The 27,180-nt window shown below is 44.3% G+C and overlaps 1 protein-coding gene across 2 annotated transcripts; it reads left to right on the forward strand.

The window, feature by feature from the left end:
- Nucleotides 1-8,665: 8,665 nt before the first annotated feature.
- Nucleotides 8,666-26,926, forward strand: TMEM100 (transmembrane protein 100). 2 transcript variants are annotated; one of them, XM_083428130.1, is made up of 4 exons: nt 8,666-8,812; nt 8,904-9,013; nt 19,571-19,755; nt 25,463-26,926. In XM_083428130.1, the coding sequence occupies exon 4, from the start codon at nt 25,528-25,530 to the stop codon at nt 25,930-25,932; it is 405 nt and encodes a 134-aa protein (XP_083284256.1). In that variant the 5' UTR covers nt 8,666-8,812; nt 8,904-9,013; nt 19,571-19,755; nt 25,463-25,527; the 3' UTR covers nt 25,933-26,926. The 2 variants fall into 2 exon arrangements, with proteins under 2 accessions (XP_083284256.1, XP_083284255.1); XM_083428129.1 differs by having other exon boundaries at nt 8,904-9,009.
- The last annotated feature ends 254 nt before the right edge of the window (nt 26,927-27,180 follow it).

A 27,180-nucleotide genomic window follows, 5' to 3' on the forward strand; every position in this document is an offset into this window, starting at 1 on the left:
TTTCTCTTTAATGTGTGCCACAGGTCTTATTAGCCAGGATCCAAAGAGTCCAAGTGCTCACTGCTTCTGTAAGCATATTAGTCCCTTCCAGATTTCTTCTCCGACTGCTGCACTGGAGATTATTACTGAGCATCTTTCAAATTCCCAGAATGACTTTTCAAAGGATGAAAGAGGCGCTGGTGGGAAGTGGAAGCCACAGTAATGCCATTCACGAGTCTTTAGATCCCACCGTCTTAACTCTGCAGAGTTGTTACATGCACAGAGAGAGCTCAGCTGCATGCACACAAAACATTAAAGCAGAAGTTGTAGTGGATTTTTCTCCTTTTGCCCTGTACTTGACATATGTATTGCTGATCTGAACACCAATTAGTCTTGCTCCCCACCTATGCTTTAGGGAAGGTTGTTCGCCATTTTAATTCTGTGTTCTTGATTTAACTAGGTTTCACCTTAAAAAGAAAAACTCATTTTAAAATGTTATGGGAGGGTACGGGTTCATGACAACACATGTGCTGCCCAATTGGTGCTGTGCATAACTGCCTTTGTTTGACCATTTGCACCCTCCAGATAACTTTACACAGCAGTTTTCATTTAGATTGGAGATGGGGAAACAGTTGCCCTCCAAAAGGGCTCCCAATTCCTGTCACCCCCAGCCTACATGGCCTTTTGGTCAGGGATGATGGGAGCTGGAGTGCAGCAACATCTCAGAGACCACAGGCTCCCCATCCCTGATGCAGATGTTGGAAAGGGGGAACTTGTGACAGCCTATAGTTCAAAGGTCATGAAGTGGAACAGCAGTTCCCTAGCACTACCTCTGGGAAGTTGATCCAACAGGAATAACTCAGGCCACTGCGGTACAGTGCCTCCCACTCCCAGTGGGAAGGGAAGGAGATAAGGAAGGGCAGGCACAGAAATAACCACAGGCTGCTTCAACTGAGCGGCCTCCTCTTTCTCCATCTGGCCAACTGTCCTTATATGTTGATTTTGCTGTGTATTCAAATGTGCATTGTTGTTATTTGAAAGCTACCTTGGAAGGTTTACAATAAATAATTGTAATAATAGTAATAATAATAAATTTTATGTATACCCTGCCCTCCCCAGCCAAGACCGGGCTCAGGGCGGCTAACAACCAATAATAAAAACAAGTTGATTGAAATACAACTTAAAAAACAAGACTAATACAACATTAAAACATTAAAATGCAGCCCCATCACAGGAGGAGAAAGGGAAAAAGAAAGAGGGGAAGGGAATCAAATTGATTCTAAGCCAAAGGCCAGGCAGAACAACTCTGTCTTACAGGCCCTGCGGAAAGAAATCAGTTCCGCAGGGCCCTGGTCTCATGAGACAGAGCGTTCCACCTGGCCGGAGCCAGTGTCAAAAAAGCCCTGGCTCTGATTAAGGCTAATTAACTTCCTTAGGGCCCGGGACCTCTAGGGTGTTGCTATTTATGGACCTTAAGGTCTTCCATGGAGCATACCGGGAGAGGTGGTACTGTAGGTACGAAGGTCGTAGGCCGTGAAGGGCTTTAAAGGTCAAAACCAGCACCTTAAACCTGACCCTGTACTCTACCGGGAGCCAGTGCAGCTTGAAAAGCACTGGGTGAATATGCTACCATGGCAGAGACCCCGTGAGGAGCCTCGCTGCAGCATTCTGCACCCGCTGGAGTTTCTGGATCAGCTTCAAGGGCAGCCCCACGTAGAGCGAATTACAGTAGTCAAGCCTGGAGGTGACTGTCGCATAGATCACTGTAGCCTGATCAGGGTGGGAAAGGTAAGGGACCAACTGCTTGATACAGCAAAGGTGGGAAAATGTTGTCTTGGCTGTTGCTGTAACCTGTACCTCCATGGAAAGGTAAATAATTAGTAAATAATTCCATTCAGAAAGATGAGTCACATCTGAGAAGTGCAGAAGAATCATCTGTGTCACAGTCACGCTATCCATCTCAGCATAGGGTATCCTGGTTTTGGCCCCCCAAACCAGGCCAGAAGCCAGATTGGAAGAGATCTGAATAACAGGTTTCATTTAAGAACACCTGGCTAACCATTGTCGGGATGCCACAATGTGCTCAGAGAACTTGCCTACCTATGGTAAATTAATCTTGCACAAGGTGATCGTTGCTGAGACCTGTAGGCTCATGCAGTCTTCTGGGGGTTTTTTAGGAGTCTAGTATTGGCTTTAAGTGCTGCCAAAGTGCAAAAGGATAGAGTTGGATTCAGGCAGAGGAGCCCAGGAGGAAGAATAGGTGGTCAAGTCCAAAGGAATGGGGTGATGAAGGCAAGGGGGATGAGGAAAACGGGGGCAAGGGGCCACTTGATCAAAAAGTGGAGACATAAACCTCAATGAGAAAGGAGGACGAAGGTTTATTTTTGCTTGCTTTATTAAAGTGTGTATACATAGCCTTGGAACAGGACTGGGTTTTAGAAGAAGAAAAGTAGACCTAGTAGCTTTGTAGTTGTAGATCAGGGATGAAAACCTCGTGGCCCTCAGCTGTTTCATAAGGAGGTTCTCCATCCCTGCCATAAACAATACAGAGTCAATGAAGCAGGAGAAGTCAAAGAGGTAAAGTCTGGGATTAAAGTTTGAATGCTGCCTTGAACTAACTAGCCATATCTGCCTTGAACTACCGGTAACTAGCCATTCCTGCGTAATTGCACCACAGCAGGGGCCTCAATTTGATTTGGTCCTACTCTGGGGCTTATTTTGTGTCACAGTTTGCAAAGCTGGTGTTTCATTTCATTAAAGGAAAACAACAACCCAACATTGTTCTTTTAAGAAGAATTGAAGCCACCTAAATCCAGTGTCAGCTGCATTGGTTCCAGTCTCCTTACGTCTGCCTAATTGGAAAACATTTGGTATTTCAAAGGGTCCTTTGGCATTCTCACAAAGCACTCGAAACAAATCATGATTATGAAAAGTTACACCCTATCCTTGGATTTGTTAGTTTTCCAGGAAAAGAGACCTTGTTTTCTTAATAACAAGGGGGAGTTTATTAAATCCAGGCACTGACTTTATTGCATCTGGCAGACAGCGCACTGAGAAATAAAAGACTTGCTCCTTGCTTTCACACGGACCTTTTTAAATTCTGCCTCCTGGCCCCTGCTGGGAATTTCCCATTCCAAACTTCCTATGCTACTTGTGGAAGAGTAAACACCTCCCCTTTCCATGTTGCCATGAGGATTTTTGCAAGCATTTTGGCAAACAAGTCACGTTCCCTCTTTCTCCTCGTTGAGGCCAGCCAGCCGTGACAAAAATGCAGATTGATATGATTTGAAGCCCTTGCACTAGAAACCGCATGGTATATGAGACCAGCTCCAGAGAGTATCAAGGTTCAAAAATCTGACCAGGGCTTCAGTGGACCATAAGGACAGTGGCTACTAAAAATGACTTAAACTCCATATACCTATCCACATGTTCCCCATTATATTTTAAACTTAGAAAGGCCCATGAACATACGTTTTACTTCAGTGAATTGACTTTTGTACAACTCCGTAAAGCTTTTACAGAGTTATGATTAAATACAATAAACTCTGCTTATAGAGATGGGAGACATAGAGGCATACCAGTAAATGAACATGTTTGTATTAGGGATGCCCTAAATTAGAGGACCATTATATTTTACGCTGCCCCTTATAGAATGAAGCAAGAGAACGGTTTTTGACACCTAAAACGACAAGGTCCCCTGGCCAGAACCCTTCTGACATTCTTTATCTCCTCGCAGACATAGATAAGTATGTGACCTGGCGTGTAGCACTTTTTGCAACTGCCGCCAGGAAAATTTGAAAAAAATTTATAGCCGAGATAGCTATGAACTGTAAAGGAGATGAATTTATTTGACCCCATCTACACTAAGCTGTGGGACGGGGGTGGCACTGTGGGTTAAACCGATCAGAAGGACGGCGGTTCGAATCCACGCAACGGGGTGAGCTCCCGTTGCTCAGTCCCTGCTCCTGCCAACCTAGCAGTTCAAAAGCATGTCAAAGTGCAAGTAGATAAATAGGTACCGCTCTGGCGGGAAGGTAAACGCCGTTTCTGTGCGCTGCTCTGGTTCGCCAGAAGCGGCTTAGTCATGCTGGCCACATGACCTGGAAGCTGTACGCCGGCTCCCTCGGCCAATAAGCGAGATGAGCGACGCAACCCCAGAGTCGGTCACGACTGGACCTAATGGTCAGGGGTCCCTTTACCTTACACCAAGCTGTATCTTTCTCACTAATCTTTGTACATAATTGTCTATTGTATTATTTAATATATTAGTTGCCCCTCGGTGATTTTAACTTATGAATTTTATTGTCTAATGTTTCAATTTGTATATTATAGCTTTGTGCAGATTACGTCATGTTTTGACAATGTAAATGTTTTAAGTTTGTGTATCATACTAGTATATATTTTATTGAATGACATTGTATACATTGCAGCAGCCTTTGGCTATAAGCAATAAACTTGACTGACTGACTGACTTATTGCACATACAGAATCTGACCAGGTCGGTTGTTGAATCTCATTTCTCTGGAGGTGACAGGACAGCATCTTCCACTGCATCCAAGGGGAAACTGACTAGCTTATGGGATGCAAGGCATCTCTTCCCTCCAGCACTTTGCCTGCCAGTATCCACTGCCTCCTCACTCTGCCTAATGGTAGGACCGGTTCTGTCTGAAGAATATATTGCTCTAAGAGCACCACTGTGCTGATCTTTCTCAGAGCAGCTTAGGAAGCCAGAGGTAATGTGAGAGGATACAAGCTCCATGTCTTCCAGATTAATGGGGTCCAATGGCTTGCCCAAGAGCCCCCAAAATACTGGACATGAGCCCTGAACGCACTGTCGCTGAGCCCAAAAATAAATCTGTGGCTCAGAATTTAGAGAGGAAGAGTTCCCCAGCCCCTCATCACTGAGGACCATGCTCCTCTGTGCAGTTGGTGGTGGTCTGGTATCATTCCTGTAGGATTTGTGGGAAATAAAAAATAGTGACCACCAGTCATACAGAGAAGCACCATTACTATCGAAGCCCACATTTTTTCCTAAATCTCCCATTCACCAAAATGTTCCTCCCCAATTTTTATTTTTCCAGCTGCAAATGGGGCAGTAAAATGTTGGATATTGGAGAGTATTCCTGGTCAGCAGTATAATAATAATAATAATAATCTTGATTCACTTACAGTGGTACCTCAGGTTAAGTACTTAATTCGTTCTGGAGGTCCGTTCTTAACCTGAAACTGTTCTTAACCTGAAGCACCACTTTAGCTAATGGGGCCTCCTGCTGTTGCTGCGCCGCTGGAGCACGATTTCTGTTCTTATCCTGAAGCAAAGTTCTTAACCCGAGGTATTATTTCTGGGTTAGCGGAGTATGTAACCTGAAGCGTATGTAACCCGAGGTACCACTGTATTTACTAGCTTTTTACTAGTTTGTATACCTGTGTATTGTTGATTGATTTGATTATTTTTATTCTGTATTTTGTTCTTTTATATTGTAACTTTGTGTTGTGAAACGCCCTGAGACCTATGGATATAGGGCGTTATACAAAACAAACAAACAAACAAACAAGCAAACGAGTGTGTGTGATTGTGAAGAGCCTGACATACTTGGAACGCGCTATGTAAAATGGCAGGTCAGGCAGGAAGGAGGGAACCGGTTTTATTTCCGACTGAGCAGATGGGTAGAAGCCTGTTTGCATGTTTTCCCTTTTGACGCAACTTCTTCTAATAGCAAACTCCGGTGGTGAGTGGTGATGGAAATGAAGTGAAAACAGGGCTGCTTAGAATCCAGAGTGTGGCAGAAGCAAACTATATATATATATAATTTTTTTCTGGGGTATGCATACCTCTAAACATTTTGTGAATCTTAAGTTTGGCCTCATTGAGGGGCAGTATTTCAATATCAGTAGGAAAATGAGAGTACCCCTAAACTTTTTTTTGGTGGGGGGAAGCACTGGTGAGCCCTTTGAGAAAAGTGGATTTGTAAATTAAGTGAGTATATAGAGTTGGCAAAATTAACTTCAGTTATAAGATATCAATCAAATCAAAAGTTAAGAATGGAGTGGAAGTATTTCGAAGATTATATGTCAAAATATTGTTCTAAAAATGACATGTTAATAGGCTTAGAATAAAAAATGTAAGTGATAACAAAACCAATAAAGAAAGAAGGAAATATCAGAATTTAACAAAAATAATTTATTATAGAATGCAAGGGGGGAAAGGTAGAAAGAAATATAAAGAAGTCGAATTGCTGTGGAGGGAAGTAGGGTGGGTTATAATTAAGTGTATAATTATGCAGCTGTTGTAATTTAGATATTTTATTTTATGTGAGGGAATCATTGGGAATTTTGGTTATTATGTATATATGTTAAGTTTCAATAAAGATCTTTGAAAATTAAAAAAATAGAGAGAAAAGGCTGAAAGGCAGAGAACGTTTAGCCTAGAAAAGAGGCCGCTGAGATATGATAGCAACCATTTGAAGCCCTGTCACATAGATTTGCAGCAAATTTGGAGCTTGCTGCTGTTGTTTCCTGTTGATTCATGGGTTTAAATGACAACAAATGGGGTTCTTACTGATCATTAGGAAGAATAGCCCCTCCTCTGACTGGGGAAGACCCTTCCCCACTTACCAAAGGTGTCATGGACTTTGAAGACACTCAAACCGAAAAGGGAGAAAGAAGAAGCGCTTGTTTGGAAAACCCTCACCATGACCAACTCCTGTCCGGAAACCTATGTCCCCACTGTGGAAGGACGTGTGGATCCAGAATTGGCCTCCACAGTCACTTACAGACTCATTGTTAAAGGCTGTGTTCATGGAAGACAATCTTACTCGGCTACAAGTTATCACCAAAGAAAGAAGACATGGCAGAGGCTGACCTGCAGACATTGGTACCTGAGTAAAACTCTGCCCTGATATCAGCTGGGCATGTAAGTGTTGTAGGGAGCCTGGCAGTGTGCAGGGTTAGCTTGTGTGACCAGCATCAGAGGCTATGGAATTATCTGACCCCCAGAGCCATCTGAAGGCAGCCCTGTATATGGAAGTTTTAAAAAATGTTTAATGTTGGCTCCCAGTACCTTTCTGAGCACAATTCAGTGACCTTTAAAGCCCTAAATGGCCTCGGCCCAGTATACCTGAAAGAGCATCTCCACCCCCATCATTCAGTCCAGACACGGAGTTCCAGCACCAAGGGCCTTCTGGCAGTTCCCTCCCTGTGAGAAGTGAGGTGACAGGGAACCAGGCAGAGGGCCTTCTCGGTAGTGGCTCCCACCCTGTGGAACGCCCTCCTGTCTGATGTCAAGGAAATAAACAACTATCTGACTTTATGAAGGCATGTGAAGGCAGCCCTGTTTAGGGAAGTTTTTGATTTTTATTCTGTTTTTAATATTCTGTTGGGATCCGCCCAGAGTGGCTGCGGAAACCCAGCCAGATGGGCAGGGTGTAAATAATAAGTTATTATTTTTATTACGTTTTTTTATATATGTTGGAAGCTGGTCAGAGTGGTTGGAGCAATCAAGTCAGATGGTAAAAAAGGTAAAGGGACTCCTGACCATTAGGTCCAGTCATGGCCGACTCGGGGGTTGCGGCACTCATCTTACTTTATTGGCCGAGGGAGCCGGCATAAAGCTTCCAGGTCATGTGGCCAGCATGACTAAGCCGCTTCTGGCAAACCAGAGCAGTGCACAAAAAGCCGTTTCAAACTGCTAGGTTGACAGGAGCTGGACCATCGCTCCTTCTGATCGGCACGTCCTAGGCTCTGTGGTTTAACCCACAGCGCCACCTGCTTCCCCAATAATAATACAGTGGTACCTTGGGATGTGAACGGGGATCCGTTCCGGAGCCCCGTTTGCATCCCGAATGGAACGCAAGACACAACAGCGCGTGTGCTTGGTTCGCGTTTCACCGCTTACGTGCATGCGCTGGATGTCATTTTGACTGCGCAAGCACGAGCGGCGAAACCCGGAAGTGCTCAACCTGAAGTGTATTTATCCCGAGGTATGACTGTATGACCCATGGGATGCGGGTGGCGCTGTGGGTTAAACCACAGAGCCTAGGGCTTGCCGATCAGAAGGTTGGCGGTTCGAATCCCTGTGACAGGGTGAGCTCCCGTTGCTCGGTCCCTCCTCCTGCCAACCTAGCAGTTCAAAGGCACATCAAAGTGCAAGTAGATAAATAGGTACCGCTCTGGCGGGAAGGTAAACGGCGTTTCCGTGTGCTGCTCTGGTTCGCCAGAAGCGGCTTAGTCATGCTGGCCACATGACCCAGAAGCTGTACGCCGGCTCCCTCGGCCAATAAAGCGAGATGAGCGCCACAACCCCAGAGTCGGTCACGACTGGGCCTAATGGTCAGGGGCCCCTTTACCTTTACCTTATGACTGTATAGGCTGTCCCTATTTCCATCAGAGCAATGTTGGAGGGTACTCTAATGTACGGGTTACACACACGCAGCGGAACTAAACACCCTCCTCTGGGGGAGTCGCCTTCATTTCTGCAGGGCCCCTAAAATGAACCATTCTGAACTTTCTCTCTCTCTCTCTCTCCTCCCTATCTCAGAGTCAGGCAACAAAACAAAGGATCTATTTTCCTTTTCTCCTGCAAAACGTCCTTCTGTGGCGCCTCCCCCTTTTGCGCAGCCCCCCAATCAGGCCAGTGTTACCCATGATGAGCGTCTGTTCCCTCCCACACAACTTTCCTTTAATCCTGTGAAATTGTCTCCGGTCCCTTGATCTTTTCCTCTCTCCCACTTTTTTTTTTAACTCCGGCTCAGCAGTTTGTTTACGGTCCCTTGCTTCCCCTTCTTCTCGCGCTGCCGGACAAGTGTCTGCCCAGTGGCATTCCGGGCGAGCGAAGGTAAGCTGCGCGCACGGCTGGCTGGATTTTGTCCCTTTTTTATTCTTATTTTTGTTCCAAAATGTTTTAAATTTTTTTTTTTTTGCTCCAGCTGTTGGTCGCGCTCGAGGGAGGGATCCCAGCGCCAGAAGCGTCGGCGGAGATCTGCCAAGCGTTTGCGGAATGGGAGAATATTCATCGCATCGGAGCTTTTGAAAGTGGGTCTATTTCTTTTCCTTCTCTCCCCGCTCCTGGTTTGCTTTTGTATTTCGCCTTTTCTGCTTCTTAAAAGCGGGGGGGAGGGGACCCAGCCAGTTGGGCGGGGAATAAATACATAAATAAATTTATTATTATTAGTAGTAGTAGTAGCAGTAGTAGTAGTACCCGCGCCAAGTCCAAATTTCACTTTTCCTGGACTTTATATCAAAATGCCATGCTATGATACTATAAGAGAAAACGACGTTCTTTCTTTCTTATGAAACGATGTGCTTGGGATAAGCTTCGATGGTGGTGGAGTGTTCAAATGAGAGACAAATTGGGCACTGAGCACTTTTCTTAATGGCTTAATGGCTTAATGACCACCCCCATCCCTTCAGGATTTCATGGTTTCCTAGTCCTTTTACATTCTCCCCCTTTTGGGCTTCCAACAGTGCAATCCTCTGCCAGTCTACTCGGAAGTAAGTCCCATTGTGTGCAGCGGTGCTTACTCCCAGGCAAGTATGCATAGGATTGCAAACGTAGGGCGACTTACTGGAGAGTAAGCCCCCATCGAACACAATGGGACTTACTTCTGAGTAGACACACGTGGGACTGGAACTTATGGTTGCTACTGTAATAACTGAATTCGAACCTCGAAAGAGAATTTCCTAAAAGTTAATGCCCTGGGAGAGCTAAGCCTCTGTTTTCAGAACTGGCTTCTCTACCAGAATCATCGGAAGGAGAGACTGACCAAATGTAAAAACCCTTTCCCTATGAATCTCCATTAGAATCTTATTATTGAACCCATGTCTCTTGTCGCCTTGAGAAATATATTAAATATTTTGCATTTCTCTATGTATCCTCTCCTAACAGTTTAGCAGTTTTCATCCTGCAGCACACACTGGAGGACCAGAGTGGTCTTATTTTATTTTATTTTTTGAGATTAGGGGAAAGGGGGGGCATGAACTTTTAGTTTTAATGCTTGTATTGTGGTGTACAAGGACACCTCCCAGCAAACAAGTATGCAGGGCTACGCTCAACAAAAGGATCTGATCCGGTAGACATGTGGCTCAAATCACCTGACATCAAATGATCAAAAAGTGTGTGTGTGTGTTTTGGGGGGAGGGGATTGTAGTTGCCAAGCAAGGAGCAAGGGGGATGGCATGGAAACTCTCCTGTACGCTACAATTTTCTTAAAAAGCAACAGGTCTCTGTTTTATTTATTGGTGTGTGTTTTTAAGTGGGTAAGCGGAAAAGCAATTTAACCTCCTTCTCCCTTCCCCATACAAATACTACTGCTCTAATTATAGCATTAAGGCTGCAAGCCCATGCAGACTGTGTCAGGAGTAAGTTTCATAGGTAAAGCTTACTTCTGAGTAAGTTGCATGAGATCGCAGGAAACTGTTACACCCAGCAAGGGTCTTCTTCTTCTTGTTGTTGTTGTTGCTTATTGTTTACTGGATCTTTGTATTTTTAAAGAGTAGCAAGGACACAAGTGGCAATTCACATTCTTTCAAAGGTGCAGAGTGTTGTAGTTAGTCATGGAGATTTACTCTGCATGTGCTCAGTGACTTTCTCAGTGCTTCAAATACCCCCAGGGCTACATCCTAGCCTGAAAACAGGTTCTGGGGTGACCACAGATTTTCTTGATGATGATTTAATGTTCTGTAGCCCCAGGAATATGTAGGGCACATTATAGGAGACATAAATGCCCAGAGGATTTGCAGTCTAGTTCATACAGTTCTTGTGGAGTATAAGGAGACATTTGAGAATGTATAGCAAAGGTTGGTTAGAAGGGATTTTGCAGGTGATGGAGGGACAGCTTAGATGGTACTAGGGCAAATCTGAAAGGGGGCTGAAGATAGAACCCACTCCTCACCCTCTCCAGAATATCATAAGGTTAGATCCATTTTGGTGGTCACAATCATCCTTCCACAACCCCTGTCCGTAAAACTCTGCAGAGATTTAAATATCTGCAAAACTTTCCTGACGGGAGATGACAGTGGGACAAGATGAATGCCTTATGGACCACTGCAGCCTTCTGAAAAGCCAGCTATTATCTCCCTCTGGCCTTGGGTGAAGAAAATAAAGTGGTCATTAGAAGGACACTGACCAGATTAGAGAAGCGTGTTCTGAACCCACATGGAGTGTCGTGGCAGGAAGACATAGGAAGCAGTGCTTTTCAGACTGAAATCTCTCAGAAGAAAAAAATTCTTACTTCATTAGTGGGGCATTACTTCCAAGTAAATATGCTTAAGGTTGCAGCTGTTGGCTGCAATTGTGTTCCCACTTACCTGGAAATAAGACTCATGGAACTAAGTAGCGCTTACAATCTGAGTAGACATGCCTTGAAATGCGCAGTCAGTGACAATCTTGCATATGTCAAAGCAATATTTATCGTCCTAACTCCCTTTGTGCCTGTTCTCCTGAATCAGTCCTGACGCATAAATCAGTGCTCCATTTATTCCTAGTTGATTACCGCTTATAAAATTGGTGAAATTTGAAAGTGCTTACTCCTATGTACTTAATGCTCGTTCTGCTTGGGGTTCTTTAGTGGGTCCCATCCAAACTGACTAGGTCTACATCTAGGAACACAGGAAGCTGTTTTATACTGAGTCAGACCATTGGTTCATCTAGCAAAGTTCTGTATACAACAGGGCCCTCCAGAATTTGCTGGACTACAACTCCCCAAAGCCCCAGCCAACAGAGCCAACATTCAGAGGCACTGGGATCTGTAGTCTCACTGCATCTAGAGGACCAGTGATTCCCCATCTCTGTGCTGTGCTGCCTTGCAGTGGATCTTTGGGATTTGAGACAGGAGATTTTCCCAGCACCACCTAGAGATGACAGTAATGCCTACTGCATTCATAACATGAGATAACCCTTCCTTTGACACCAGGTTTCCCAAACTTGGGACTCCAGATGTTTTGAGACTACAATTCCCATCATCCCTGACCACTGGTCCTGCTAGCTAGGGGTGATGGGAGTTGTAGTCCAAGTTTAGAAAACCCCGATTTGACACAACATCACCTACATCTAGTAAACAAATCTGAACAAAAGCTTGATAAAAGGGTTGTCTGGAAGCTCTGCTTTGTCTCCATCCTCCTCAAACAATTTAAACCTTTTGTCTTTTGGGATTTTCTGTACAGTGGTACCTCTGGTTACGTACTTAAGTCGTTCCGGAGGTCCGTTCTTAACCTGAAACTGTTCTTAACATGAGGTACCACTTTAGCTAATGGGGCCTCCCGCTGCCGCCACTGTGCGATTTCTGTTCTCATCCTGAAGCAAAGTTCTTAACCCAAGGTACTATTTCTGGGTTAGCGGAGTCTGTAACCTGAAGCGTCTGTAACCCGAGGTACCACTGTACTAGCTAGTGAACTGAAACCAACAGCTTGTGTCTCACATTTTGCCTCAAGGCTGGTCAGTTTCATCTCAGCCTTTATGTTAGCAGAATACGGTTTCCTTGTCCCCATGCACTGAAACACCTATCGGCTTGGTTTTAAACAGGGCTGCCCTAGGTCCGGAATTTCACGGACATAGCCGGGATTCGTCCTTCGAAAATGGCGTCTGGGCGGAATTTTCGGAAAGCGGCAAAAACGACGGGGGAAACCTGGGTGCATGGCAGCACATATTGGAAATGTTGCTTTTGGGGGGTGATTTTATAGGGGGGCAGGGTACCTTCATGGGGGGGATTGTGCAAAAGCTAAACTCCCCCCCTCAAAAGTAACAACTTTGCCAAACAAAAAGCTCAAAACCCTTTTTGTGTCTGGATTTTCACTTTCTGAAACATCAGGGAGAAATGGTGTCTGTTACATGCTTATGATATTTTGTCCTATATTGCCTTTGAGTTGGTTTTCCCAAGACCTTAGGTGCAGTTGCATGTTATGAAACACAGAATCATAGAGTTGGAAGGGATGCCCAAGGGTAATTTAGTCCAATCCCCTGCATTAACTCAATCAACTCAAGCATTAATAATAATAATAATAATAATAATAATAATAATAATAATAATAATTTATACCCCACCCATCTGGCTGGGTTTCCTCAGCCACTATGGGTGGCTCCCAACAGAATATTAAAAACAGAATAAAACATCAAACATTAAAAACTTCCCTAAACAGGGCTGCCTTCAGATGTCTTTTAAAAGTCAGATAGTTGTTTATCTCTTCGACATCTGGTGGGAGGGTGTTCCACAGGGCGGGCGCCACCACCGAGAAGGCCCTCTGCCTGGTTCCCTGTAACTTGGCTTCTCACAGTGAGGGAACCGCCAGAAGGCCCTTGGAGCTGGACCTCAGTGTCCTGGCTGAACGATGGGGGTGGAGACGCTCCTTCAGGTATACTGGGCTGATCCATGACAGATGGATACTTTATACGGGATTCTTCACAACTTGTTTGCCCTGGGTATAAGAGTGCTTAAATGTCTGGTGTGGGTGTGACCAATGGCTGCTCCAAAGTCCTGTGGCTGGCAGGAACTGAATGGTGCACCATGTGCACAAATGGCTCCTATTGCTAGCAAGGGCATGTAAGTGGGTGCTGGGTGGCATCTTTACAGACCTGCCACTCCTATGTTTCGGTGGCGCAAGACAGAATATGTGCACATATGTGCGCCAGCCCAAAAGTGTGCTGCCGATCTCTGCTTGGGAGTCATTTCCTCTGAGTCTAAAAAAAGTGATTGCTGAACTTTCCCTAGGTATTTGAACCATCCCTCGACTTGGCTTGCCTATGAGGTAGAGGGAGAGCCTTGTCCTATAAACCCTGATCTCGATTGAAAATAGATCGTGTCTCATTGACATGCTCCACTCTTTTGCGTTCGTTGAGGCATCATAGCAGGGCTTTGTTTTGTTTGCAGGTTGGGTGATAGCTAACCCTCATCCTAAACACATTTACTTGGAACATAATATTAAGGAACAGCACTCTGTGGAGTGGGAATGTCGTTGGCAGTGTACCTAATCCTGAACTTGCATTTAGAACTCGTTGTTGTTGTTGTTTAGTCGTGTCCGACTCTTTGTGACCCCATGGACCAGAGCAACGTCAGGCACTCCTGTCTTCCACTGCCTCCAGCAGTTTGGTCAAACTCATGTTAGTAGCTTCAAGAACACTGTCCAACCATCTCGTCCTCTGTCATCCCCTTCTCCTTGTGCCCTCCATCTTTCCCAACATCAGGGTCTTTTCCAGGGAGTCTTCTCTTCTCATGAGGTGGCCAAGGTATTGGGGCCTCAGCTTCAGGATCTGTCCTTCCAGTGAGCACTCAGGGCTGATTTCCTTCAGAATGGATAGGTTTGATCTTCTTGCAGTCCATGGGACTCTCAAGAGTCTCCTCCAACACCATAATTCAAAAGCATCAATAGGATCACTTAGTCCAGCATTTCCCATTCTGGCCAGCAGCAAGGCTCTGGGGTGATATCTGGGGTTTTCAAACTGTAAATCTAAGATAGATCTTTTGTATGTTCTCTGTCTTGGAGCTACATACAGTCCCTTCCCCTGAAGGTGTAACTTATCTTCCCTAAATTTCATAGATTTGTCTGGGAAAGGAACTCACGGCCTCTTAAGCAGCTGCTTCCTCCATTGAACTGAACAGGGTAGACCGGGAGGGTATAGACGATCCAGGTGTGTATCAGGGCTGCCAGGATGAATTGCTGGAGCAGAGCGAGGAAACATGACTCAGCAAAATAAAAGAAACATGACCCAGCAAAATAAAGGAGGCCCATTTTGCACTACTATTTCAGTTGTTGAAGCTCTGGTTGTTTAATTCAGCTGTGCAGTTTCCAGAACCGCAATGGGAAAGGAAGGACAGATTAATGTTTTCCTCCAATGACCACTGTTAAGGCTGCTCCTTTGGGACGTATCATGTGTGCTAGGAACATGGGGATTTGCTTTACAGTGGTACCTTGGTTCTCAAACTTAATCCGTTCCAGAAGTCCATTCCCAAACCAAAGCGTTCCAAAACCAAGGCGCGCTTTCCCATAGAAAGTAATGCAAAATGGATTAATCTGTTCCAGACTTTTAAAAACAACCCCTAAAACAGCAATATAACATTAATTTTGCTATCTAGCGAGACTATTGATCCATAAAATGAAAGCAATAAACAATGTACTTCAGTCACACAATCAATCAATCAATCAAGAGCCGCAAAAACACAAAATAAATAGCAAAAACAGACAGACCTCAGTGTAACACTCGAAACGGAAGCGTAACACTCAAAACGGAGCACATTCAGCTTCCAAAAAAAAGTTCGCAAACCGGAACATTTACTTCCAGGTTTGCAGTGTTTGGGTTCCAAGTTGTTTGAGTACCAAGGCATTTGAGAACCAAGGTGCCATTGTATATCAGAACCACTAGTTCATCAGTCATGTGTACACTGACTGACTGGTAGTAGCTGTCCGGGGTTTCAGGCAGGAGTCACTCCCAGCCCTACCTCGAGTTGCCAGGGATCGGGACCTCCTGCCTCCCAAACAGAGGCTCTGCCACTGAGCTACTAACGGTCACGGCGCTGAATGTTGCTCTTCCTCTTGAATATCCCACACCTTTCCAGCTTGCGCCGGCTGCCGTGTTGAAATGGCCCTAACAATCCTTCGCAACCACACATGCGTACCAAAGGAATGTCGAGTAAGCTTAGTAACAAATCTTTTGCTGGTTCAGAAGGTTAACCCGGCTGCCTGGCGGTTTCACAGCTGTTGCTCCTGTTGACAATCGCTTTGGCTCTCTCTTGGCTGAGATGTGTCACGGAAAAGTGTCTGCCCTGAGTTCTGGCTCGTCAAAGCGCAGGTGGCTGAAGAAATCTCTTAAACATGTTGCATTTAAACAGGGTCCTCTCCTAAACTGCCACCCAATGGGGCATGACTTAGGGCTGGGGTGTTTGTTAGGAATGAATATGTTTTCATGATAGTGTGTGTGTGTTTGTATTCTAGAGACAACCTGTGGAGGACCCATGCAATCTAACTTTAGTGCTGTGCTTCTTCCAGCACTACCTCGGGGATTTTTCTGACCAAGGATGGGAAATACCGTATTTTTCGCTCTATAAGACGCACCAGACCACAAGACGCACCTAGTTTTTGAAGGAGGAAAACAAGAAGAAGAAAAATTCTGAATCTCAGAAGCCAGAACAGCAAGAGGGATTGCTGCGCAGTGAAAGCAGCAATCCCTCTTGCTGTTCTGGCTTCTGGGATAGCTGCGCAGCCTGCATTCGCTCCATAAGACGGACACGCATTTCCCCTTACTTTTTAGGAGGGAAAAAGTGAGTCTTATAAAGCAAAAAATACGGTATCTGTGGCCAAGGCATCCTTGAAACTATAATCAATTATTTCAACAGGCAACAATGTTTTCAAGCGTTGCTTATCCCATTCTACGATAATTGCATTTTTTCATTAAAACAAGCTCTTTTCCTCTGCAGCAGACCCTCCAACATTTCTCCGATGAAAATAAGGACGTCCTATTCCATACTAGTAATAATAATTTTATTACTTATACCCCGCCCATCTGACTGGGCGGCTTCCAACATATATAAAAACATAATAACACATTAAACAACGTCCCTATACAGGGCTATCTTCGGATGTCTTCTAAAGGTTGTATAATTACTAATCTCCTTGGCTTGTGGATGGCATAGCTCCATACTTGCCAACGTTTCTCTGATGAAAATAGGGATGTCCTAAGGAAAAGCGGAACATTTCAGGATCAAATCAGAAACTGGGACGGCTTCTGTAACTCTGGGACTGTCCCTGGAAAATAGGGACACTTGGTCTTCTGCAGCAACAGACTGCCACATTTATTTTCAGTAACTTAAAAAGAAAATAACCTTCTCAGTGTTATTTCTGCACCTTCTTGCTGCTGCCACTAAATGGGGTATGGATGCGGAAAGAAAAAAAAAATTCATAATGGGTTTGTGTTCGCCTCTACATAATTCCGTCCTTATTTCAGACAAAGTGATATATCCGATGTGGCGTTTGTCCATTTGTTTAGAGCCTGTCTGTACGGGGAGAAAGGGTTAAAAATGTAGACCAATAGTAAAGCTGGAGGTGGAGCCTACATGTGTATAGAAGGGCTTAGCCCGAGGTTTGTTAGAGTTGTTGGTGGGTAGTTGGTTGGTTTTAGTGGGTTGGCTGGTTGGGAAAGGCAGTTGGTAATAGAGACAGTTAGGGCAGTGGGTTCTTGAGTGAGGGGAGCTAGAAGAGATAGAGAGAGGAAAATAAGACTAAGAAAGTAAAGAGTAACAACGTTTGGAATGCCGTAAAAGTTTGTTTGTGTCTGAAATAAAACACCCTCCTCTAGTAACAACAACAACAACAACAACAACAACAACAACAATTTATTATTTATACCCCGCCCATCTGGCTGAGTTTCCCCAGCCACTCTGGGCGGCTACCACTCAAGTGTTAAAAACAATACAGCACTAAACATTAAAAACTTCCCTAAACAGGGAGAACCGGGCTGAGACTGAAGTGATTTTACCAGGGAGGACCTGGTGGGTGGCAGCAGATTAGTGGTGTACGGGTCAATAGTCCGTGAGACGACCGGGGGCTCCGTACGAACACCACAGCTGTATATCACAATGTTTAGCTGGTGATACATTGCAATGTTGATAACCAGATATCGCCCAGTCCTACTCCAGTGCTGAGCTTCTTCCTGCACAGAGGGAAATACGAACCTTTTATTCCAACTACTGCAGGGATGTGTGGTTAGGGAAAGGGCAATCATAGAATTGTAGAGTTGGAAGGAGCCCAACTCCATCTAGTCCAGCCCAATGTTGGAATCACCCGTGTTCCCTCTTCTCCCAGTGATTGCCTCCAAGCTGTTGCTACTCCCCTCAAAAAATCAGATTTTTGCACAGTGGAGGTGTGCTCAGGGAAGTGTGAGTTAGCGCTCGCTTTCAAGCGCCGTCATCATACAAATCGGAGTGAATTCTTATTAAATAGACAGCGTGGCCTCATTGCCCTGAAAACAGATCAAGCTGAACCCTCAATAAACAAGTCTTTTGGAAGCATGCTGTATCTCTTTGTCAGATAAGGCTGCTTGTGGGAAGAATTATTTGGAAAGCTTTATGGTGAGCAGTGAGGTCCAGCTCCGAGCGCCTTCTGGTGGTTCCCTCGCTGCGAGAAGCCAAGTTACAGGGAACCAGGCAGAGGGCCTTCTCGGTAGTGGCACCCGCCTTGTGGAATGCCCTCCCACCAGATGTCAAGGAGAAAAACAACTACAGTGGTACCTCGGGTTACATACGCTTCAGGTTACAGACTCCGCTAACCCAGAAATAGTGCTTCAGGTTAAGAACTTTGCTTCAGGATAAGAACAGAAATCTTGCTCCAGCGGCGCGGCGGCAGCAGGAGGCCCCATTAGCTAAAGTGGTGCTTCAGGTTAAGAACAGTTTCAGTTTAAGAACGGACCTCCGGAACAAATTAAGTACTTAACCTGAGGTACCACTGTACCAGACTTTTAGAAGACATTTGAAGGCAGCGCTGTTTAGGGAAGCTTTTAGTGTTTAATAGACTATTGTATTTTAATATTCTGTTGGAAACCGCCCAGAGTAGTTGGGGAAACCCAGCCAGATGGGCAGGGTATAAATAAATTATTATTATTATTATTATTATTATTATTATTATTATTATTAAGAAGGATGGGAATAGCAGGCCACGAAACATGAACAATGGAACTTGTGGAGCTACGGATGTCTGTTCTATGAACTTCTAGAGGAAAATGTTCTACTGAGTTTTGGAAATAGCCTGGAATCAGGGTGATTCCTGTGGGTGGGGAGGGAGATCTGGCAATATCTGATTCCAGAGAATCCTTCAGAGAGTGGTATTTTATTACGGAAAATCCCTGAACCCCACATTTGAGGAAGGAGAGATCCTAAAGTGTGTGTTTCCTATCCACTGTGAAGCAACAGAACTTTTCTTACATGGAATGCTGTTGAATGGTTCATATAACTATAGAGTTCTTTTTTTAATAATTTTTTTGTTTGATTTTAGAAAATGTAAACATACAACAGGAAACAATTCAAAATCCAAATATCGAGATTGCTCTGAATCTCCTGACTTCCCCCTATCCCTTCCATGGGTCCTAATGGTAATATTTGCAACTGCGTACCAATACTATCCAAGTTTTATCCTTCCAAATTGTCCATGCTGTCCATCAGTTTACAAGCGTGGTTAAAATCCTGCTAACATTTTAACCTGCTTACAATGTAAATATAATGTAAACTTTTCCCACTCTTTTTTTTAAAAAAATTGTCCTCTTGATTTCTAAGCTTCCCAGTTAATTTTGCCATTTCAGCCTAGTCCATCAACTTGATTTGCCATTCTTCTCTGGTTGGGGTTATTTCTTCCTTCCATTTCTGGACTAATAGCACCCGTGCGGCTGTTGTCGCATACATAAACAGTCTTTTCTGATCCTTTGGCATCTCGGTACCTGTAATAACTAATAGGAAGGCTTCTGGTTTTTAAACAAAAGTTATTTTAAACATTTTTATTTTTCATTTCTTTATATATCATCTCCTAGATTTTTTTTATTGCTTTGCACATCCACCACATATGATAAAAGGTACCTTTGTATAACTATATAGTTCTAACATCACATCTTCTTCCTTCCTAGGTCACCTCTCTATCTGGTCCTCTGTCTGGTTTTAAAAAGAAAAGGAAGCCACATAAAATCGGTTTATTTCTGGTGTTTGGGAGAAGAGGTGGTGGTGGGAAACCCAGTGAAGATTTCCAGAACATACCCTCAAGTTTATCTCTTTGCTCATCAAGCCAAGCCGTCATGGACTTCCTATGGATGAGGTAGGTGGATACAGGTGGTGGTGTGTTGGTTGCTTGCTGTTTCTTAATTTTGGAAGCAAACAGGAGGATCTCTCTGTTGACAGCTGGGCAACCCTGGTCAAGTCTAGCACTCGCTAAGCTGGAGCTACCTAAAGTAATATGCCATCCCAAATAGGTGCTGTGTGCCCCCTTTTCTCCCTCTGCCTGGGTAATTTGTGGAAATAAAAGTTGTTAAAACAGCAGGAGAAGGGACAGGAAAGCAGGTTTGTGTGCTTTGGAGTCGAAAGACAGAGCATTACCAAACACAAGCACACAGATTTTCCTGTCCCTTCTCATTTGCAAAGATGCTCGGGCTGCTTACTTAACTGGGAGTAAGTGCACTGAACTTACGTACAGGTGTAGGGTACAAGATGGGCAAGGTATTATTATTATTATTATTATTACTACTACTACTATTATTATTATTGTTATTATTATTATTATTATTATTGGAATAGGACGTCCCTATTTTTGTTGGAGGGTATGATAAAGCACTGGGATGCGGGTGGCGCTGTGGGTTAAACCACTGAGCATAGGGCTTGCTGATCAGAAGGTTGGCGGTTCGAATCCCCGTGACGGGGTGAGCTCCCGTTGCTCGGTCCCTGCTCCTGCCAACCTAGCAGTTCGAAAGCACGTCAAAGTACAAGTAGATAAATAGGTACCACTCTGGCGGGAAGGTAAATGGCGTTTCCGTGTGCTGCCCTGGCTCCCTTGGCCAATAAAGCGAGATGAGTGCCACAACCCCAGAGTCAGTCACAACTGGACCTTTACCTATGATAAAGCACTACTGGGTCACTGCTACCAGAATTATATGTGGAACCCCAAAGCAATTCTGTTCTGAGATGCCTCTAGCCTCCTGAGGTGTAACTCTGGAAAGATACGCAGGAATCTATAGGTCTAGTTCTGTGACATAGCTAAGCCCACAGACCCTTTTAAGCTACGTAGACTTGTGGCACCTATGCCCCAATTTGGGCATCCCTACCATAAAACGATTTCCAAGAGATGTATCTATTGAAGAATCAGAAGGGCAACCTCTAGGTGCCCTTTATATGTTGCATCCATGCCTGGATAGCTCCACTAGTAGTAGTAGTAGTAGTAGTAGTAGTAGTAATAATAGTAATAATAATAATAATAATAATAATATTTATTCCACACCCATCTGGCTGGGTTTCCCCAGCCACTCTGGGCGGCTCTCAACAGAACACTAAAAACAGAATAAAACTTCAATCGTTAAAAACTTCCCTAAACAGGGCTGCCTTCAGATGTCTTCTAAAAGTCAGATCGTTGTTTATTTCCTTGACATCTGATGGGAGGGCGTTCCACAAGGCAGGCGCCACAACCGAAAAGTCCCTCTGCTTGGTTCCCTGTAACCTCACTTCTCACAATGAGGGGACCACCAGAAGGCCCTCGGCGCTGGACCTCAGTGTCCGGGCTGAACAATGGGAGTGAAAATGCTTCATCAGGTATACTGGGATGAGGCCGTTTAGGGCTTTAAAGGTCAGCACCAACACTTTGAATTGTGCTTGGAAGCGTACTGGGAGTCAATGTAGGTCTTTAAGGACTGGTGTTATGTGGTCTCGGCGGCCACTCCCAGTCACCAATCTAGCTTGTAGTTTCCGGATCACCTTCAAAGGTAGCCCCACGTGGAGCACATTGCAGTAGTTGAGCATCCCCTTTCAAGTGCATTTCCTACATTCTTTCCTATGCCAAGGAAGCCCCTCCCCCCCTTTTTTTGCATGGTCTCTCATCCCTCAGCACTGCTGTCGTAGAACCATAGAATTGTAGGTCTGGAAGGGACCAACCCTCTTGCAATGCAGGAATATTTACCTCAATATGGGGCTGAAACCCACAACCCTGAAATCAAGAATCTCATGCTCTGCTGACTGAACTGTCCCATGTTCAAGACCTGTAATGTTATAGCTGCATAATGGGGAATGCTGCTTTCATGGCACTGCAAGTGTGAGCTAGTTGATATAATGAGGCGGCTGCGGGCCTGACTCTCATATAGCCTCATTCTTGGCGATTCCTTTCCATCATGGAGGGATAAGTGATAGAAAACCTTTGTGTGTGTTTGTGTGTTTGTTTGTTTTTTGCTGGGAACCATCTTTCCTTGTGAAGCGTGCCTGCCCAGTGTTCTTCTTTACAGAGCACAGTCCTCTGCTTGAAGGCATCCTCTATTTAAAGGGCTGCTGTGTCCAGTTCAAGTCCATTTTAAAGACAAATGACCTTAAAAAGGAAGGACAGAGCTCTTGAATTTGCCCATCAAAAGTTAGCAGCTGGACAACAGACTTGGTGATCATGTTGCTTTAAGAGCAGCAATCCATTCTCCAAAAAGAGGTGTGTGTACTAGGCATAAAAGGGCAAAGGAACTGCATGGCATATGAACCCAAATTGTCCAAAATAGAATTGGAACATCCTTCTGTGCTAACAAAAGTCTTAGTTAGATTCCCTCTGTTGCCTGCTAAATCTCCATGGCACATAGCTTGTGGTGATCACCTGCAGCAATACACTTTGCAGCACACTCCTTGTGATGAAGAAACTTGTCAGGGTGAAATAAGGTCTCTTTTACCATGACTTTAGTCGTCTTCAATAAACCCAATTGAAAATTTGTTCTGATTGTGGAATGGTTGAGAGGGTTAGATATCTGTTGTGAACCTCGAAACTTGCCAGGATTTTTCTTGAAAGAAGCATGCAAGAATTTCCAGAACAATGCCACATTTTTTTCCACTTTTTTTCAAAGTTTCAAAAAAAAACCAACAATTTTTTTACGCACACGTTTACATTAAATCATCGTCCATATCAGTACCTTTATGGGGTTCCCTGAACCCCCAGACTTCGCCCCACCCCTCCCTTGGCTTCCAAAATTTATCTTCCTTTTTTTTACTGCATCTAATTACATTTATCTAAATTATTACACTTCCATTTTATCCTTTGCCATTTTAAATTACAAGTGCTATATCAGTCCTGCTAACATTTCTATTAAGTTATGCCATTCCTCCTATTATCCCCTTGGTGCCTGATCTTCCTAGTCAACTTTGCCATTTCCGCATAGTCCATCATCTTCATTATCCATTCTTCTTTCGATGGGGTTCTTTCTTTTTTCCATCCCTGAGCAAATAACATTCTTGTCGCTGTCATCGCAGTACTTTTTTATCCTTCGGTAATTCTTCTCCTGTTAAAGGCCTCTGGTTTTTAAACAAAAGTTATTTTAAACATTTTTTCTTCAGTTCATTTTAAATCATTTCCCAGAAGGCCTTTGCTATTTTACAAGTCCACCACGTGTCACATTTTTAACAAGAAGAAAGAAACTCTCTCAAAAACTAATATTGGTCAGATCACTGCTCCTTCTCTAATTCCACGTAGCAATGCAAAAAGGCAATATTTTTCATCAAAGATGGTGTGTTTTTTCTAATGAAGTCCACTTTTAAGTGGAAACAAAATGGCCTTAAAAGGTTTTTTCTGAGAACAAGTTAAAATGGAAGTGCACAGAGAAGTAGCTGCAACAATAGCCACAGTCACTCTGTGACTCACCATCAAAGAATCTGAAATCAGAATTAATATTTGCAGAAAATGAGCTTGTGTGGGGGTTTTGTGTGTGTGTGTGTGTGTGTGCAAGGAATGCTTGATAAGCAGTTAAGCAAGCTAGAATGCTGCTGGGCCCTAGGAAATTGCAAATGAATCTTTGTTCTTGCTTATTTGGCAACTATTTCTGACCAGCGGGCGATATCTGATGATTTAGGCAGTGATGGCAGTTTACTATGCAACAGGCGAGAACAAAGACTGATGAGAAATGGGAGTGTGCAAAAAAGGTTGTGACATGTATATAGGCTTCGTTTTTAAAATGCATCAATATCGGATGTATTATTGTGTAAAACAAAACCCTCCCTGTGTTTCATAGCTATGCTCTTCTTATATAGAAGCCATAAGGGTTTCAGTTTCATTAATTCACGGTAAATGATAAAGTGGACTGCATTTTAAAATCGCCTCTGAGTGTTAAAACTGTTGATTGCTGAGATATATGTGTCTAAGAAATGTGAATGTATCTATCGCTCTAAGGACAAATTTAGGTAACTTCTGCTTATCAGTTTTGAAGCAAAAATAAGGTATTGGTTTCTATAGATCCGAGGTGGAGCAGATATATATGTTCATAAATTAAAAGAGAGAGAAATTTTAAAAATCAGGATAACCGTCAGGGAACTATGAACCTCCAGACTTGGGCTGTGTATGTATTTTACTCTGGCTCCAGTGAGACACCAACAGTGTTTGAAGCTGTGGACACAGGATGTTAGCCACAATCCGTATTTATCCTGTGGTTTCTTGAGAAATATTGTTGTTTGATCAAACCAGCCCTCAAATCAAACCAGCTTCCATTTGTTACAAATAAGTAAGCTGTGGTTAAGCTGAGGTCTATAGCAATTGGGTGGAGACATCCAACCCTATGTTTTATGTTTTATCAACATAAAAGTGCAACTCGAAACACAACTTCTCTGCATTTCTGTTGAATTAAGGGTAGCAAAAATGAATTGAACCAATGTCCAGACTTTCAAAAACATTACTTGCAGAAACTTATCGTTCTAGATCAGGCATAGGCAAACTTGGCCCTCCAGATGTTTTGGGACTACAACTCCTATCATATCTAGCTAACAGGACCAGCGGTCATCGATGATAGGAGTGGTAGTCCCAAAACATCTGGAGGGCCAATTTTGCCTATACCTGTTCTAGATGAATTAAAACATAATATTTATAGTCACATGCTCATCCAAGCATGGGCTTACAAGTCTCTTCATCTAGCTTCTAAACAACCATGTTTTCCTTCCTTTCCAGAGCTCAGCACTCAGTCTTCTGTATCTCAGTTAGGCCATGCCTTGCAGCTCCTGTGAGAGATTTCCTCTTTTACTTTCTCCTGCAGCTTCGCTCTCTTTCTTTCAAACCGAGAAGAAGCACTCACACTATGCAACTTAGCAGTGTTCACAGTGGAATCTAAAACACAGTCATCTTGCTTCACATAAAATGGAGTCTCTCCTTCACTAGATAGTCCCATGTGACCAACATTAGCCAATCCCATGAGGACTACTAGAGAACTCTCTAGAATTCAGTTGCCAACCAAATTTAAGCACATAGTAATGCACATGGGTGGCATTGTGGGTTCAACCACAGAGCCTAGGACTTGTCGATCAGAAGGTCGGCGGTTTGAATCCCCGCGACGGGGTGAGCTCCCGTTGCTTGTTCCCTGCACCTGCCAACCTAGCAGTTCGAAAGCACATCAAAGTGCAAGTAGATAAATAGGTACCGCTCTGGCGGGAAGGTAAACGGCGTTTCCGTCCACTGCTCTGGTTTGCCAGAAGCGGCTTAGTCATGGTGGCCACATGAACTGGAAGCTGTATGCCGGCTCCCTCGGCCAGTAAAGCGAGATGAGCGCCGCAACCCCAGAGTCGGTCACAACTGGACCTAATGGTCAGGAGTCCCTTTACCTTTACCTTTAACGCATGCAAGCACTTACAATTTCAGTAAATTAAATGACCGTACTTCACCATTTCAAGTTGCTAATGTGTGCATAGCCTTTGTTGTTGGCGGTTGAGCCTACATAGAGAAGAAATTCCAAAGTTTCACCCTCTTGTCTGGGTGAATCATTCTAAAATCCACCCTCAAACACTCACCCATTCCAATGCTTTCTCCCCCCTTTCCACAGCTGAAACGTTTTCAACAGCACCCGGTCTACCTCCAGCCGTGCAAAATCCAACCAGAAGTTGCAAGATGACCGACGAGCCCATCAAAGAGATCTTGGGAGGTTCCAAATGTCCTCAGTGTGCAACGCTGGAAAAGTGCAACAACAATGACTGCAGGGTGACAGCCGTGCCTCTGGTGAGCGAGTGCCGGCTGACAGCCGCCACGGGGGGAGCTGAACTCTCCTGCTACCGCTGCACGATCCCGTTTGGGGTGGTGATCCTCATCGCCGGGGTGGTGGTCACAGCGGTGGCGTACAGCTTCAATTCCCATGGATCCATCATCTCCGTGCTTGGGCTGGTCATACTGTCCTCCGGACTCCTTTTGCTGGCGTTGAGTGCGTTGTGCTGGAAAATCCGACAGAAGAGCAAGAAAACAAAGAGGCGAGAAAGCCAGACGACTCTAGTGGCAAATCAGAGGAGCCTGTTTGCTTAGAACAGAACAAAACTGCAAGCGAATAGGGATGGGGGGAGAGGTGGATCGCAGAACGGACGAGCCTATTTATTTGCAGTTGGGCTGCAGGATTTTATTAATGGCTGAATCGGATTTATTAAAAATAGGAGCTAAAACACGCTTAACAGCTCAGGAGTCCTTGGTATCTGTTTAATCGCAAGCGTGCTTCAAGATGCACTAGGTTCGGTGTTTTGCGTTGGGTTTTTGTCCTCCTCCTCTTCTCTTTCAGCTGACTTCTGTCTTTCAGTTACCCAACTTGCATCGCAACGGTCAAATGTTATTGTTTTCATTCTTTGAGGGTTGGGAGGGAGTTGCCCTCCATTTTGTAGTGCAATTGTGGCCAAGCACCCAAGTAAGAAGGCCCAGATGGGAAAACGTAGTCTGGTCAAAGTTAGCTGGTAATGGATGTCTGAAAAATTGACAGAAGCCAGGTAACCCACAATGGCCGGTTCTCTGATTTGTGGTAGAATTAACATGTTTCATGTGTCTGCGTGTGAAGAGAAGCCTGGTTTGATTATCCTTTCCTGAGAAGGACTGTCTTCAAAACTTGGGACAAGGTGTACAGACAGTTTTATTTATTCATTATTAAATTTATAGCCTGCCCTTCCTCCAGAGGCTATTTAACCTGTCAGTGTTGGTCTGCCATAAATTTGGAAGGGACCATGGCTGCATCTTATGTGGAGTTGGCAGGGAAAGGGTCAAATCCTCCCCCCCCCAACTGCTGCCTCTGTGCTTCAAGTTCTGCTAGAAAAAGTAGCTATCATTCCTTTGTTCCAGGAATTCCTGTGCATTCTGCAAATCAGGGGTAGGGAACCTGCTTGGACCTCCAGATGTTACAAGACTCCACATCCCATCAGCCCCAGACAGCATGACCAATGTTCAGGGATGATGGGAGTTGTAGCCCCAAAGCAGCTGGAGGTAGATAAGTCCCCCAGTCTGGTGTTTCTTCCGGATTAAATAAAAAAGTTGCACAGCACGCCATGTTAAATCCAAGTTTGTTTGCTTTGACTGTTGAAAATTGTCCTCCTTGCCGTCGTTCAGGAAAGCACTTTCTTCTTTCCAAGGTAAGGAAAACTCCTCTGCCTTCAACTCTCGCTTCTCCCCGCTCCAAAAAGACACTACCTGCCACCCAAGGTAATAGCAACAGACCTGCCAAGTGTCCCTAATTTTCCAGGGAGAGTCACAGATCTACAGAAGCTGTCCTGGTTTTTGATTTGATCCTGGGGATAT

This window comes from Podarcis tiliguerta (assembly GCF_965153285.1).
Source record: "Podarcis tiliguerta genome assembly, chromosome: 2".
NCBI lineage: Eukaryota > Metazoa > Chordata > Lepidosauria > Squamata > Lacertidae > Podarcis > Podarcis tiliguerta.

What these genes read in the sequence shown, in the direction of transcription:
- TMEM100 (XM_083428130.1), top strand. Translation starts at nt 25,528, where the DNA reads ATGACCGACGAGCCCATCAAAGAGATCTTGGGAGGTTCCAAATGTCCT.